The sequence below is a fragment of the Gossypium hirsutum genome, chromosome D06 (genome assembly GCF_007990345.1).
Source record: "Gossypium hirsutum isolate 1008001.06 chromosome D06, Gossypium_hirsutum_v2.1, whole genome shotgun sequence".
In the NCBI taxonomy this organism is placed as follows: Eukaryota; Viridiplantae; Streptophyta; class Magnoliopsida; order Malvales; family Malvaceae; genus Gossypium; species Gossypium hirsutum.
In genome coordinates, this window is record NC_053442.1 from 43,101,329 (window position 1) to 43,116,721 (window position 15,393).

Consider the following 15,393-nt stretch of genomic DNA (forward strand, 5'->3'; position numbering starts at 1 on the left):
CTTTCACATGCTATCGATATTCATATATCACAATTTACATTTGTATTACCAAATCATATTATCAAATCAAATTCGTATATCATTTATCCAATTTACATTTTCTATCCTTATTAACTTGACTCGAACTTGAACGGATACACAGATTCCAAGCAACACACTAATTTGGCATCCAGTGCCTCATCGGAACTTCCAAAGTAAATAAATTGCACCTAGCGCTCATCGGTATAACCAAAATAAAAGTCGTGCCTAGCACTCATTGAAACGTCCGAAGGAAAATACGCCCAGTCCTCATCAACATATAGTTGAAGTAACTCATACTCATTCTATCCTATGGTATGCCAACTATATTTGACTCTGTCCGAATAGTTTATATGGTACCAATGTTCAGTTACATTATACAATCCAATACATATATCATTTCTCATTCAATTTCATAATCACATTTTAACTTATCATCAAAACACAATTATCTCATACCATATAGTACATTTCAATTCATTTTCATTTTACATATCATATCTCAACTAAATCATGCTACTTTTTATTTTATTTGATTCAGTCCACTATCTCGGTATTCAATATTAATTATAGCAAATTTGTTCATACAACCATTAGTAACTCACCTCGATACTCAATTATGAAATTTAACATGAATATGCAAATAATTAGATTGATATTGAATCATAGAAATACAAACCAAAATCTCACATCACTCATCAATGACTCTCGCTTTTCCTTTCCATCTTGACAACTCGACATCGTCTTTAGCTTATGAATTGGATGGTCAAAAGTTTGGTTGAAAGCTTTGAAATATTCTTTCTTTTCTTCAATGGTGTATATGGTTTGGGAGAAAGATGATAAAGCTTTCATATTTCATCCCACTTAACTTAATATATATAGTACAATTAGTAAGGTAATTAATTTAATTAAGTATGTTTAGTAAATTATTAAGAATGTTTAGTTTAATTTAATTATAAATGATACATAACGAATATCATCGTCACGTCCCACTATCTATATAAGGAACATTGGTTTATTTATAATTTTAATCTTTTGGATAACTGCTATATAGGTCCCCAAGTCTTTTCTTAATTAAAACTTTATAGCGATTAGACTTTTACAATTTAGTCCCTAAGCCTTAATTAACTACTTTTTCGGCTAAATTACTTTGCCAAATTTAATATATTTTTACATTTAACTCCATAAATATTCTTAATTTATATTTAAGGACTCATTTACAAAAATGAGGTTCTAAAATCGTATTTTTTTTGACACCACTTGAATTCGAGTCATTACAATCATTGTTATGGTCAAAATTGGAGTTTTAAAGAAGTTGAGATCAACTTAACTTTGCAGATAAAGCTTGTGCTTATCTTTTGCACTTATCTTGGAAAATTTATAAGTTGTTTTTGAAGAGATTAATCCTACTTTATTTTGGATAATTGTTCCAGATAATTTAAGAAGATATATTCATATTAAAGTTGGGAGTTTTACTTTATCAAGACTACATGAAAAAGATGTCGACTTTAACCTATAAATAGGTTGTTATGCCACACATTTGACAGTGCCTTTTGGAGCATTTTTGGTTGGTTGTTTGCATATCTTTTACTTGGTATTTTTGAACTATTGTGTTAGGCTTTTATTGAGTTGTTTATACTCAATGTAAGTGAAGTTTTGATCTGTAAGATTTTTTAATAAGAATCATTCATTGAACAAGGCTTTATAGAGTAAGATTGTTTCTAAACTGCATTAACAAACAACTGTGTGCAAATATCTCTTTACTTTCTCTATTTTCTGTTTATGTTTCACTATTTGATCAATATTATGACTGAACACGACATTGAACAAACAAACTAAACTTGCAACAAACTAACGTGTTCTTTTTTTCATATACACTATTTTTAGATCGATAGGATAAAGATATCGAATCAATTCAAAAATTTACATTCATGACAAGTACAATTATATCAATAAATTAAATGGCTGGATCGTTAAAATATTGTGCACACCAATATATGAAAGGGTGTAAAACTACTTTTGGATCCCTCCTTTTTATTAAATATTTAAATATCTAATATATTTAAATATTTGGCTAATTCAAAATAATTATTTTATTCCTAATCAATCATAAGGTTTGTGTTTAAATCTCTTAGAGACATACCAACTAAGTTTTAATTTGGTTGGCGTTGGCGTTGGCGTTGGCATTATTGTCAGTGCAAAATGACGTAGGTTCGAGCACACTAAAGTATATTTATCATCCTAATTAAAGGTTGAGGAAAGTTTATAAGTAATTTTAGACATTATATAAAAAAAATCTCATTGAAACACTATTGTAAACTTAACAAATAAAAGAATCATATTATTGTATCCCTACTTAATCATATTGTTAAAGGGGATCCTTTAGAAGTTTTAATTAAATTACTTTATAATGTACAAGATTTAAAATTTCCATATATCTATAAATTTTTTAATATCTTTTACATAAATTCCTAATAGAATTATTTGTCCAAAATTCAGACATAAGGTTTTACAAAATAAGCTGCATACGTGTTCATGTGTTGTTAGCCTTAGTTTGACTTTATAGATAATCAAAATTGGTAGTAGATTAGTATATAAAATTCTATCCATATTAATATTAAATGAATTTCATGTCTTGGTGGGAATTAGGTTGATATTTTTAACAATCCTCTTTTTTTGGTGGCTTAAAATGTTCGATTGTAGTGTGTTGTGCTACATGTATTCATAATTTTTCAACGTCGTTAAACTCGTATAGATTTCGTCAATTAAATTGAAATTTAATGTTTTAAATGGGAATATAATTAAAAATAGTAAATTATTATGAATATAGTATACTTAACGAAACTCACGAAATTGATCTCATGACCTCACTATCTTGCAAGACAACTTGCAGGTTTAACACACATGTCAGCACATGACCCTGCCAACTAGGATCAAGGACCCTTCACCTTGCAAGCCTTAACATTAAATAAGAACATACCGTAGAGCCCACAAACCTCTAATGAAGATGGCACACCTATTATCCGTACGTTATTTTCACTCGTCTTAAAACAATAGCTCATATTTAAAACGAAAGGACATTTACAAATATTAGGTGAGGATTGGAGATCTGGAGTATATTTTCACTACACCAAAACAGGCTTTTAGCGGCGGTTGGATAAAAAACGCCACTAAAGATCGATCACTAGCGGCGCTCCACGGAAAATGCCGCTGAAAATAAGCATTAGCGGCGTTTTCGAAAACGCGTTGCAAAATACCTAAGCCCAATGACGCCGTTTTCTAAGCTTTCGGGGATTTATCGGCGTTTTTAATAAAGCGCCGCTAATGCTCAGGGCTTTAGCAGCGTTTTTGATAAAGCGCCACAAAAAAAAACCTAAGCCCAATGACGCCGTTTTCTGAGCTTTGGGGGATTTAGCGGCGTTTTTAAGTAAGCGCCGCTAATGCTCAGGGCTTTAGTAGCGTTTTTGATAAAGCGCCTCAAAAAAACCTAAGCCTAACGACGCCGTTTTCTAAGCTTTCGGGGATTTAGCGGCATTTTTAAGTTCGTGCCGCTAATGCCCAAGGCTTTAGCGGCATTTTTGATAAAGCGCCACAAAAAAACCTAAGCCCAACGACGTCGTTTTCTGAGCTTTCGTGGATTTAGCGGCGTTTTTAAGTAAGCGCCGCTAAAAATGCTCAGGGCTTTAGCGGTGTTTTTGATAAAGCGCCACAGAAAAACCTCAGCCCAACGACGCCGTTTTTTGAGCTTTTGGGGATTTAGCGGCATTTTTAAGTACACGCCGCTAATGCTCAGGGCTTTAGCGGCGTTTTTGGAAAAGCGCTGCAAAAAACCTAAGCCCAACGACGCCGTTTTCTTAGCTTTCGGGGATTTAGTAGCATTTTTTAATAAAGCGCCGCTAATGCTCAGTGCTTTAGTGGCATTTTTGAGGATGCGCCGCTAATGCTCAGGGATTTAAAATAATTTAAAATATTTGTTAAAAATGGGAAAATTAAAATACTATTATTTAAAATAATTTTAAATTTTTTGGATACATTACTGATTTTTTTAGTTTATATATTAAATAATTTCTTATATAATCGTAAAAGAGATAGTATTAATTTTAAAATATTGAATTAATTACTATTTAATTTGTTTATTTATATTAATTAAATTCAATTTAATTTTAAATGAATATTTGTTAAAAATGGATTAATTTGAAATAATGACACGTATAAATAAATTGAAATAAAAAATATAGAAAAATATTTGTTAAAAATAGAAAAATTAAAATACTATTATTAAGCCATAATTTTAATTTTTTTGGGGTACATGACTGATTGATTTTTAATTTATATACTAAATAATTGTAAGAGATAAGATAGTATTAATTTTAAAATATTTAATTTAATTATCATTATAGTTTAGGGTTTAATAAATATGGTTTAGGGTATATATATGGTTAATTTAGGATTTAAGACCAGTTTAGGAGTTACAATTTTAAGTTTTATAGATTATGGAATTAAGGATTATGGATTAGGGATTCTGGTTTAAGGGTTAATGTGATTTAAGGTTTATGGATTAAGGGTTAGGGGTTAGGGGTTAGATGTTAAGAGTTAGGGATTTAGGGTTTAGGGATTCAGTGTTTGGTTAGAGTTTAGGGTTTAGATTAATTAGTGTGTTTTAATTATATAATAAATAAGGTTTAAGGGTTAGGGGTTAGGGGTTAGGGGTTAAGGGTTAGGGATTTAGGATTGGGTTATGGTTTAGGGTTTAGTTTAATTAGTGTTTTTTAATTTATATATTAAATAAAGTTTAGGGGTTAGGGGTTAGGGATTTGAGGTTGAGTTTAGGGTTTAGGGTTTAGATTAATTAGTGTTTGTTAATTTATATATTAAATAAAGTTTAGGAGTTAGGGGTTAGGGATTTAGGGTCAGGTTAGGGTTTAAGATTTAGATTAATTAGTACTTTTTAATTTATATATTAAATAGGTTCTTTATATAATTGTAAAAGAGATAATAATAAATTGTAAATATTATTAATTTAAAATTGATATGCAATATATAATAATTTGAATATAAAAAATTGTAAAATATATGAGGTTTGACGGCGTTTATAGCAAAAACACCGCTAATTTGTATTAGAATTTTCCAAAACAGTGCCGTTTCATTACAAGAATTTGATTTATTCATGGTGTTTCTTCTGTAAACGCCGGAACAGGTAACATTAGCGGCATTTATTTCTGAAAACACCGCAAATATATATTCAAATTTTTTTATACGCCATCGTTCAGTTGAGGAATTTAATTTTTTTAGTGGCGTTTTTCCGGAAAAATGCCGTTATTATGTTTTAAAATTTGTCAAAACAGCACCGTTTATCTTGAGGAATGAAATATTTTTATGCCGTTTTTAATAAAAACGCCGCAAGGATTTATTAAAATTTGCCAGAGCGACGCCGTTTCTGTACTGGAATAAAATCTTATAGTGGCGTTTTTTAGGAAAACGCCGCAAGGGTGAATTAATGTTTGCCAATACGGTGCCGTTTCTCTACTGGAATAAAATCTTATAGTGGCATTTTTTAAGCCGCAATAGTGAATTAATGTTTGTCAATGAGGCACTGTTTCGCTTCATGAAATGAATTTATACTGGCATTTTTGCTAGAAACGCCAGAAATATGCATTAAAGTTTAGTAAAACGGCACCGTTTTTTGTTCAGTACTTTATTTTGGTGGCATTTTTTATTAAAACTCCGTAAATATCGGAAGCAATAGCGGCGTTTTTGCCTAAAACGCCACAAATATATCTTAAAGTTTCTCGCCCCCAACCCCAAAGCCACAAATCCCCTATCTATCGAAATCCCTAACCAGTCAGAGGCAGAGAGAGCAGTTTGTCGATTTCTTACCCGCCATTCTTCAATTGGTTTTTTCCTTACAAGGAAAAGCTTCAGTGCTTCGATTTCTTTCATACTTACATAACCCAGACAGTGAAGACGAAGAAGGCTCGAGTTTTTAAAGTTCGATTATTTTCTTTGCTCGTGTATTTAAACTTTGGGTTTTCTTGTTTTTGTAATTTTTTTTGTTTGTAATTTGTTGATGAGCCTGAAATTAAGTGAAATCATCTTCTCTATGTATAGGATTTTTGCTCCTTTCATTTATCTTCATCGTCGTCAAGGTAATGCTTTCATTTCTCGGTTTATTTTGTGTTCATTTGTCTCCATCGTCGTCTTCTCGGTTTATGGGACGTATTCTGTAATGCTTTCATTTCTTTTATATAGGTAATGCTTTTAATTGTTTGGAACAAATGTCTTGTTGTTGGTGACGATAGGTTGGAAATGAGTTGGAGTTTAGCATAGATTATCTCGACAATCTTAGAGGAATTTTAAGGCTTACTATCTCTTTATGTTTCTTTATTTTGCTTACTGTCTTGGATGAATTTTATTGATAGTCTTGTAAATATCATTTTATTTTGCTGGTGACTGTCTGATTTATGTTTCTTTCCATAGGTTTAGAGATTTATTGTTTGATGAAAGTACTGGGGACTTTGCTTAAATCACAAATTTTATTTATTTGTTTGGTTTTCTTTCTTGAAATTCAATTCTTTTACTTGGTAACAAATCTTGCAGCTTAGAAAGGAATATGAACACATAATTTTTTGTTTCTGTAGCATTTTTTTGTTTCTCTATTTTCTATTTTCTATTTCTGTTTCTGTACCATGTTTTGTTCCTCTGGCCATTTTTGCTTGTGTAGCTTAATTTATTATCAATGAACGGCATGTTTTCTTTTTATAATTTCTGAATTTATAATTTTTTTATTCTTTTACACAAATAATAACACTTCTTTCATTTTAATATGTATTTTATTTTATTTTATTTCATTTTATAATACTTAAACTATTATTTTGTTTAGGATATAAAGGATTTTAATTGGTTTTTGCAGCTAAGATGGTACCTTCTATTGTTTTTTGCTGCTAAATCAACCATGTCTAGAGACCGAACTCTAAATCAACCATGTCTAGAGACCTACCTTTCAATTTTATTAGTAAAAAATTTTATAATTTTAAAAATAATTATAAATAATATACATAAAAGTGATATACTTACATAACTTATATATAAACTTATATATAAACTTGCATAACTTACATAATAACATAATAACTTACATAATACACAACTTACATAACTTAAATAACTTACATAGTACATAACTTTGATAACTAACATTATACACAAGTTACATAATACATTTCTTACATAACTTACATAATACACAACTTAATTAATATTATACATAACATACATAATGCATAATACACAACTTAATTAATATTATACATAACATACATAATACACATAACTTACATAGTACATAACTAACATAATACACAACTTACGTAACTTAAATAACTTACATAGCTTACATAATACATAACTTACATAACTTCTATAATACATAACTTACATAATTTACCTAATACATAAATATATATCATATGATAACTTACATACTCATTTATAGTTATAACTAAACAACTTACATAATTTACATAACTTAATAATTTTAAAATATATCATTCCATAACTTACAAATTAAATACAATAATTAATAACTCACATAACTTAATAAGTTATACATGTTATATCATAACTCACATAATAACTTACATAACTTAATAACTCATATATATGCATAACTTAATAACTCATATTATTTACATAACTTAATCATTGTAAAATATATCATTCCATAACATACAAATTAAATACAATAATTAATAACGTACATAATACATAACTTTTCAACTATTTTATATGTGCTATTTTATTTCATCTACTTTATATGTGCTGTTATTTTTGTAATTAGTTACTAACTTTTCAACTATTTTATGTGTACTGCAGATAAAATGCCTAGAATAAAAATGCGAGATGTAAGCATTGTTCAAAATGCTCCAAACTCGGCAGAAACAAATAGTGAACAACAGACAGCTATTGGATCTTTGAATGTTCCGAATACACTTGAGGATCCTACAGAAGTTCAAAGTAATTTTACATTTAATTTACATGCATGTTGACTTATAATTTATTTATTTTTCAAATTCTTAAATTATAATATACCATTTTTCAGCTGAAAATGGTGGGACGCGCAGAGGTCAAGGACGTAAGCTACTTAGAGATTTATACGAGTTAGATCTAGTCGAGCGTGTCAAAGTTGGACGAAACAGTTTTGGTCAGCCTGTTGGATCAGAAGCTCGAATTTTAGCAGGATACTTGGGCATTTTAGCACGAAATACGAATATGTTGCCTATCAACTACGAGTCATGGCATAAAATGCCCGATAGTAACAAAAACCAAGCCCTCGATAATATTAAGGTAACAAAATGTTAATGTCATCTGTAATACTTAGGTTTAAGTTTCATTTATATTTACTTTCTTAACTTGTGTTTTTTGTAGGCGAGGTTTGCTTTAGAGGTCTCGGATGCTTATGTCGTCCGGTCAAAAAGTTGGACGCCTTCAACCTTTTGAAATTACTCATAGGAAGAAAGATGGATCTCCTATGACTCTTGAAGCTGCAAAAATTATGGTACGTTTATTTAATACGATTTGACTTGTTTTAGTTATTTATAGTGTTTATTTTCCAATGGTTTAATTCATTTCTTGTAATGCGACTATTGTTAAGTTATGTTGCATTTTTTTTAATATATATTGTATTCCTAACTATGTGATTTATTTATTAGGAAAAACTAAATGATAAAAAGGCGGAGTACGAAGCGCTTGCTTCCAGTGAGAGTTCTGTTCATCTTGAAGACATTGATAACCAGATTATTGCTGAAGTTTTGGGTCCTAAAAGGTATGGTTGGGTTAGATTTCAAGGATCTTTTATTAACCCAACCCAATATTTTGGATCCAGCTCGCGGCATGCCTTTGGTGAGTCAGTCTCAAGCTAAAGTTCAGAGGTTAAAAGACCAGATGGCTCAGATGCAAGCGACCACAATTGAGGTTCAAAAGAAATATGAAGAACTCCAGCTACAACTTAAAGCAGAGGCGGCAGCGAGGGAAGCAGAGCAGAACAGAAAGTACGACAAACTCCGACATCAGCTTCAGAATATGATGAAGATGTTTTAGCAATCGCAACATCCGCCTTCATAGTGTATTGTATAAATATTTTTATCATTTTAACTTTTAACATTTTTGTAAAAATAATATGAATTATATTTTATTTATTGATATTAATATTATTCTATTCGTTTAATTTAAAATATTATATAGATTTATTACTTTTGGCTGGTTTAGATTGGGTTGCTTTTGATTTGTTGCTGCAGGATGACTGAAAACATGAAAAATTTAATTTTGCAAAAATCTCAAAATTAAAGGTGTTTTTAGGAAAAGCGCCGCTAAAGGTCATCAGACAATAGCGGCGTTTGTGAGGGAAGCGCCGCTAAAGAATATGAACTTTAGCGGCGTTTGTGAGAAAAGCGCCTTTAAAGAACATGACATTTAGCGGCGTTTGTGAAAGAGGCGCCGCTAAAGAACATGACCTTTAGCAGCGTTTGTGAGAGAAGCGCCACTAAAAAACATGACCTTTAGCGGCATTTGTGAGAAATGCGCCGCTAAAAAACATGTTCTTTAGCGGCGTTTATTTCTATAAACGTCGTAAACGTTAGCGGCGTTGACAACAGCGGCGTTTTTTACGGCGCTTTTGAAAGCGCAGCAAATACTTTTAGCGGCGCTTTTTTAGCGCCGCTAAAGGCCTAAAAAAACACCGCTAAAAGCCTGTTTTTGTGTAGTGTTTGAGTGGTGCTGGGAATTGTATTTTGGCAAACTTGAACAGGATGTTGGTAGAGGATTATAAAGAGGAGGAATTACATTTGACATTGAAAAGTTTGGGACCTGCCATGGTTTTTCAGCCTTATTTTTTCAAAAATTCTGGCATATCGTTGGACGAGAAGTTAGTGTATATTGTTCATTGGGTGTTCTTAATCAAGGTATGTCAATGGAACTAATTAATGTTACAAATATTGTTTTGATTCCAAAAATACCTCACCCTATTGATTTGAAGTATTTTCGGCCTATTAGCCTTTGTGCTGTTATGTATAAAATTATTTCTAAGACCATTGCAAATCGGCTTCAAAAAATTTTGCATCTTTTCATAGATGAAGTACAAAGTGCATTTGTACCGAGTTGTTTGATTACAGACAATGTCATATTTGCCTATGAAGTTCTGCATACTTCTAAAAAAAGGAGAATGGGACATAATGGTTATTTGGCTCTCAAATTGAATATGAGTAAGACGTATGACCGTGTAGAGTCGGGTTTTTTTGCACTATTATGATGAAGCTGGTTTTGAGGTTAGGATAATTAATCTGATCATGTGATGCATATCTACCACATCTTACAAGGTTGTTATGAATGGGGAAGAGGGAGAGATTTTCTATCCATCGAGAGGACTGCATCAAGGGGACCCATTGAGCCCTTACTTATTTCTGTTTTGTAATGAAGGCTTGTCAGCCCTTATGCGTTTAGCAAAGGAGGATGGCTTACTAAAAGGGGATAAGGTTAGCTGTAGCAGCCTACAAATTACTCATTTGATGTTTGCTATTAACTACCTTCTATTTGGCTAGGCAAGTGTTAAGGGTGCAAGTGTGCTTAAAGATATTCTCAAGGAGTATGAAAGTTGTACAAGGCAATGCATTAATTTTGACAAGTCCATCAGTTTTTACAGTGCAAACAGTGCAAATGCGAGTGAGCGAGATAGACTTTTGATGGAGAGCATATTGGGGGTTCGAAGTTCTAATAATCTTGAGAACTACTTGGGGCTGCCAAGTATGGTGGGTAGGGAAAAACAATGAGCTTTTCAAATACTTAAGGATCAAATGAAGCAAAAAATCGATAGTTGGAGTACAAGATTTCTTTTGTAGAGAGGGAAAGAAGTTTTTATTAAATCTATGCTGCAATCAATACCAACGTACTCTATGTCCTATTTTCTTCAATCGAAATGGTGTTGGAGAACCCTAAAATCTTTATTTTTTTTATGCTTTGTGAGGATTAGCTGTATTTATTGTTTCAAAATTTGGGAATCCGTTGGCCCGTTTGTTGGTGTGAATGTGTTAATAATTTGGATAATCTAAAACCTTGTCTTGTGTTTGCTTTTATAAATCCAATATATATTTTGAAAAAAAAAAGGACATTTAGGTTAATTGAGCCCTAAGAAGTACAAAGCCAACGACGTAGTGAGTGACACTTGGAAAAGACCCACGATGCTCTTTATAAGATTTTCAATTCCCCAAGATCATCTCTTTCTCTCTCTTTTCTCTCTCCACCACTTTATATTCTTCTTATCCAATTTCTCATTGGATAAGCCGTTCGTAACTTTCATCACTTTAATCTTCTATCAGCAAGACTAAAAAAATTAATGGTTGAATGGGTAATAAATTTCTATAAAATTTATTTAATTAATATGGAAATGAGTTGAATATATATTATATATTTTAACCTGTTGGATCCAACTGTTATAACATTGGCTTTTCTTTGGGGATTAGAATGATTTTGAGAAAGCAAACAAATCTCAGATGAGGAAACTTCCAAAATCAAATGTAGACATCCAGTTGTCCTTATCCACTTATCTCCAATCTCCATCTCTTTGTCAGTCTCCTAAATCATTAAAGAAAGCTTTAGACGCGTTTTCCCTCTTCGTCCTATCTAATATCTATATATAAATATACACTCTCAATCTAAACTTGAAATACTTTGAAAACAATCTTTTCCTTTGTAGTTTGGGATATTTATAAGGTTGCGACTGATATAGGGGATGAAAGAGCAGTCATCCAAGTGTGAATCTCTCAAGGATTCTTCTTCTTGGTGTTCCTCTAAGCAAGCAAGGCGTCTTCTTAATGCAGTTAACTCCGAGGGTTTCAAGGCTGCCAACATCGATAGGTTGAAACAGGCCGAAGAGTCTCTCAGGACTGTCATGTACTTGAGTTGCTGGGGTCTTAACTAACCAGAATCTTTACCCTCAAGTTGTAAAAATTGTTACATGTACATAGCTTGTTTATAAGGAAATATAAATATATGCAATGTTTGAGGATTTTCAGAGCCCTACTGTCAATCTTGCTCCCCTGACAAGTAATGTAATCAGATCATGATTTCTATCTCTAATTTCGATTTTTAGGGGTTAAATTAGCACTAATGAACCTGACATTTGACCTAATTAAAAATGTTTCTGAAGATTAGTATTACACCTCATGCCTGACGTAGCATGCTTATCCTTTCTCTTGCAAAAATGTTGACATGACTTAACAAAAAATTAATCCAGTTAGAACTTTTTACTTAGGGTGGGTTTGGATGGGCGATTGGGTGTGGTGCGGTGTGTTTAGTTTACTTCTTGTCTCACACTACAATATCGCTACAGTATCTAATTTCACCGCCACCATTATTTTTACACTAACCATAAGTAAATGTACCATCCATCCAAACTCACCTTTAATTTAAATTCTAAACGAGGGAAATGAAGGAATTCATTTTGTTGTGGGAAATGAAGCAATCCATTATCTTATAAAAAGCTAATGGATTATGTTCATTCTAGCTCAACCTAATTTTAGTTTAATATTACTTTTGAGAATAGCTTTTAAAAAATACTGTGAAAAAATAATTTTGAAAAATACTTTTAAAAAATTTAGTTTAAAATTTAAGTGTTTAGTATTGCTGTTAAAAAATACTTTTGAAAAATAAAATGTCTATTTTAAACATGGTGTTATAAAGTAATAAATTTATATTTAAATAATGTTCAAATTAATTAATATTATGATATCTTAGTAAGAATATAAAAAATAATTTATTACAACTAGTTGTTAATATTTTAATATATAAAATATAAATTTTAAATATTTTTAAAAAAATTAATATTAATTATTCATAAAATTTAATTTGAATATATAAATTATATTTTAAATAATAAAATATAACCAATAAAAATTTAGAAATATAATATTATATATATAAAATAAATTTTAATAGGAAAAAAATTACATACAAAATATAAATATTATATAAAACATATTCTAAAGGTTAAAACTATCATTTGGTCTAAAAACACTTTTATCAATAACAAAGGTTAAAAAAAATTACTTCTTGCTTGAAAAGTGTTTTTGAACCAAAAGTATTTTTGAAAAGTAATGCTAAACAAAACTAATTTAATTTAACGCCAACAACCCAATTTAATTTGCTCCGAGTTTGATTGTTTGTTTTGTATCCAAATTTAGATAAGAATTCTCTTTCTTATTTGTCTCCATTTGAATAAAATTTTCTATTTTGTATAATTTGATATTTAATTTCTATATCTTAAAAGTTTAAAATTTAATCTTTTTATTTTTTTCAATTTAAAAATTTTACTCTAATCATTATTGTTATTAATAGTTTCCGTAAATATTTGTTAATTTATCATATTTAATTTTTGTCAATCATATCAGAGATTATTTAAAATTTTGAGTTAAAAAATTTTATGAGCTAAAATTTAAAAAAAATAATAATAAATAAGACTTCATTTTAAACTAAGTCTCATTCAAGCCTAATTTAACTTGGTCAATGGTAACTTACTCTCTCTTTTCCTATCTGGCCTAATTGCTTAAGATTTAAGATGACCAGACGAAGCCAATAATTCAATTTCCGCGCTATTCTCACTAATTATTTCTGTTATTATATCCTTAATTAATTTTCAACCACAAATATAATTATGTTAATCAATCCTTCTAATTTAAACAAAACCGTTTATAAGTAAAGCCAAAATTGCTATTTAAAATCAAAGTTATAATGAATTTTCTTCCATAATGAAAAAAAAACTAGAAATGGTATTGTTGACATTTCTCTTTCCTGTTGAATAAATAGAACACAGAAAAGGCGTCAATCTTTTAATTAATTAATTGTAAGTACACCAAAATTACTTGGATTTGTTAATCACTAAAATAATATATTCAACAGCCATTGATAAAAGCTTAATTATCCATTAAATTTTGAACCTCTTTTATATGATCTTTTGAGTGGCAGGAAAAGAAAATCCTTAAAGGTCTTTATCTTACACAACATGTACATGGCATGCTTATCCATTATCTTACAAAAAGCTAATGATCTGTGGTCATTTGACAAGTTGAAGCCCAACTCACTTTTAGCCCGTTTTTAATATCCCATAACCCATGTTTGTAAAGTCTACACCAACAAGCCGATTTAATTTGCCCGTATGCTCCTCATCTCCATCTCCACCACATAAACTCCATAACAATCCAAATTCAACCTCATTCTCTTCTAGTGATCTTCTTTTGTTCGAAACAGAAAGTATGATTTTACACTTACCTTGTACAACTCTTTATCAAACACCATTACTATCCAATCCTAGAAATCTTCAACAATTAGCTAAAACCCAAACCAGTTTTTCACCAGCCAACAAGTTGTCCATTGCAAGAAAGCTTGTAACAAGAGGATGCAGCAATAGCCAAGGTGGTGAAGGAGAGAAGAAGACAGAAAGTAGAAGTTTCCTATCTCTAGAAGAGGCTGGTTTGGTTGAAATATCTGGTTTAAGCTCTCATGAAAAGTTCCTATGTCGATTAACGGTAAACCTCTCCTTAATATTCCATGGAAATGTGAAATCTACTATCTGAATGCTATTTAAGACTAAAATTAAGAAAATTGGGGGTATGGTTGCAGATATCATCATTGAATCTACTTAGAGTGATATCAGAACAGGAAGGATGTTCAATTGAAGAGATGAATGCTGGAAGGGTATGTGATTGGTTTGTGAAAGATAAACTGAAAAGAGAACAAAACATAGATTCTGCAGTCCTTCAATGGGATGAATCTGAATTTCCCTTTTAGATGGACTTAGATTATGTAATTCTTATAAAACTTTTTTAGCTTAACTGTGAATTTTCATTCAAAAGTTTTTGGGTCATATCATAGTCGATCAAATAATTGTATGTTGTTTTAGTACCAATTGAATTTGAACTGGTATTGTTGAATTAAATTAACTTTGCTCATCAAATATATATTAATAGAGATTTTGTGGGTAAAAGAAGTTCTATGATTTTTATTTTGTTTTATTTAAATTTATTCATACTTATAAATGATTAATGCGATTGTTCTATATTATTTTATTTTTAATTTTATATCTTTTTCTTTTATTAAAATTTTAAACATAAGAAATTCACATGTTTTTAATGTCTAAATTATAATATTATATATGGGTTAAATAAGATGTATAAGCCGATTTTAAAATTATTTAGGGAAATAGGTCGATTTTGAGGGAAAGTGCGTCCAGTTGGGTGAGCTTTTCGTACACGTGTCAGGAAAGCTCGCCTAGTTGGACGCACTTTCCCTTTAAGTTGTAATTTTTGACATTTTTTAATATAATTAATTTCT

General features: G+C 30.4%; 1 protein-coding gene across 1 annotated transcript; it reads left to right on the plus strand.

Annotated features, from left to right (window-relative positions):
* Positions 1-14,175: 14,175 nt before the first annotated feature.
* On the plus strand, positions 14,176-14,998 carry LOC107900615 (uncharacterized). Its single transcript, XM_016826279.2, has 2 exons — positions 14,176-14,588; positions 14,683-14,998. The coding sequence occupies exons 1-2, from the start codon at positions 14,316-14,318 to the stop codon at positions 14,848-14,850; spliced, it is 441 nt and encodes a 146-aa protein (XP_016681768.1). The 5' UTR covers positions 14,176-14,315; the 3' UTR covers positions 14,851-14,998.
* Positions 14,999-15,393: the final 395 nt, after the last annotated feature.

Bases quoted from the DNA above. Each gene is read 5' to 3' on its own strand.
- LOC107900615 (XM_016826279.2), top strand. From the start codon at position 14,316: ATGATTTTACACTTACCTTGTACAACTCTTTATCAAACACCATTACTA. The intron at 14,589-14,682 runs GTAAACCTCTCC...GTATGGTTGCAG, and splicing joins AGTTCCTATGTCGATTAACG to ATATCATCATTGAATCTACT.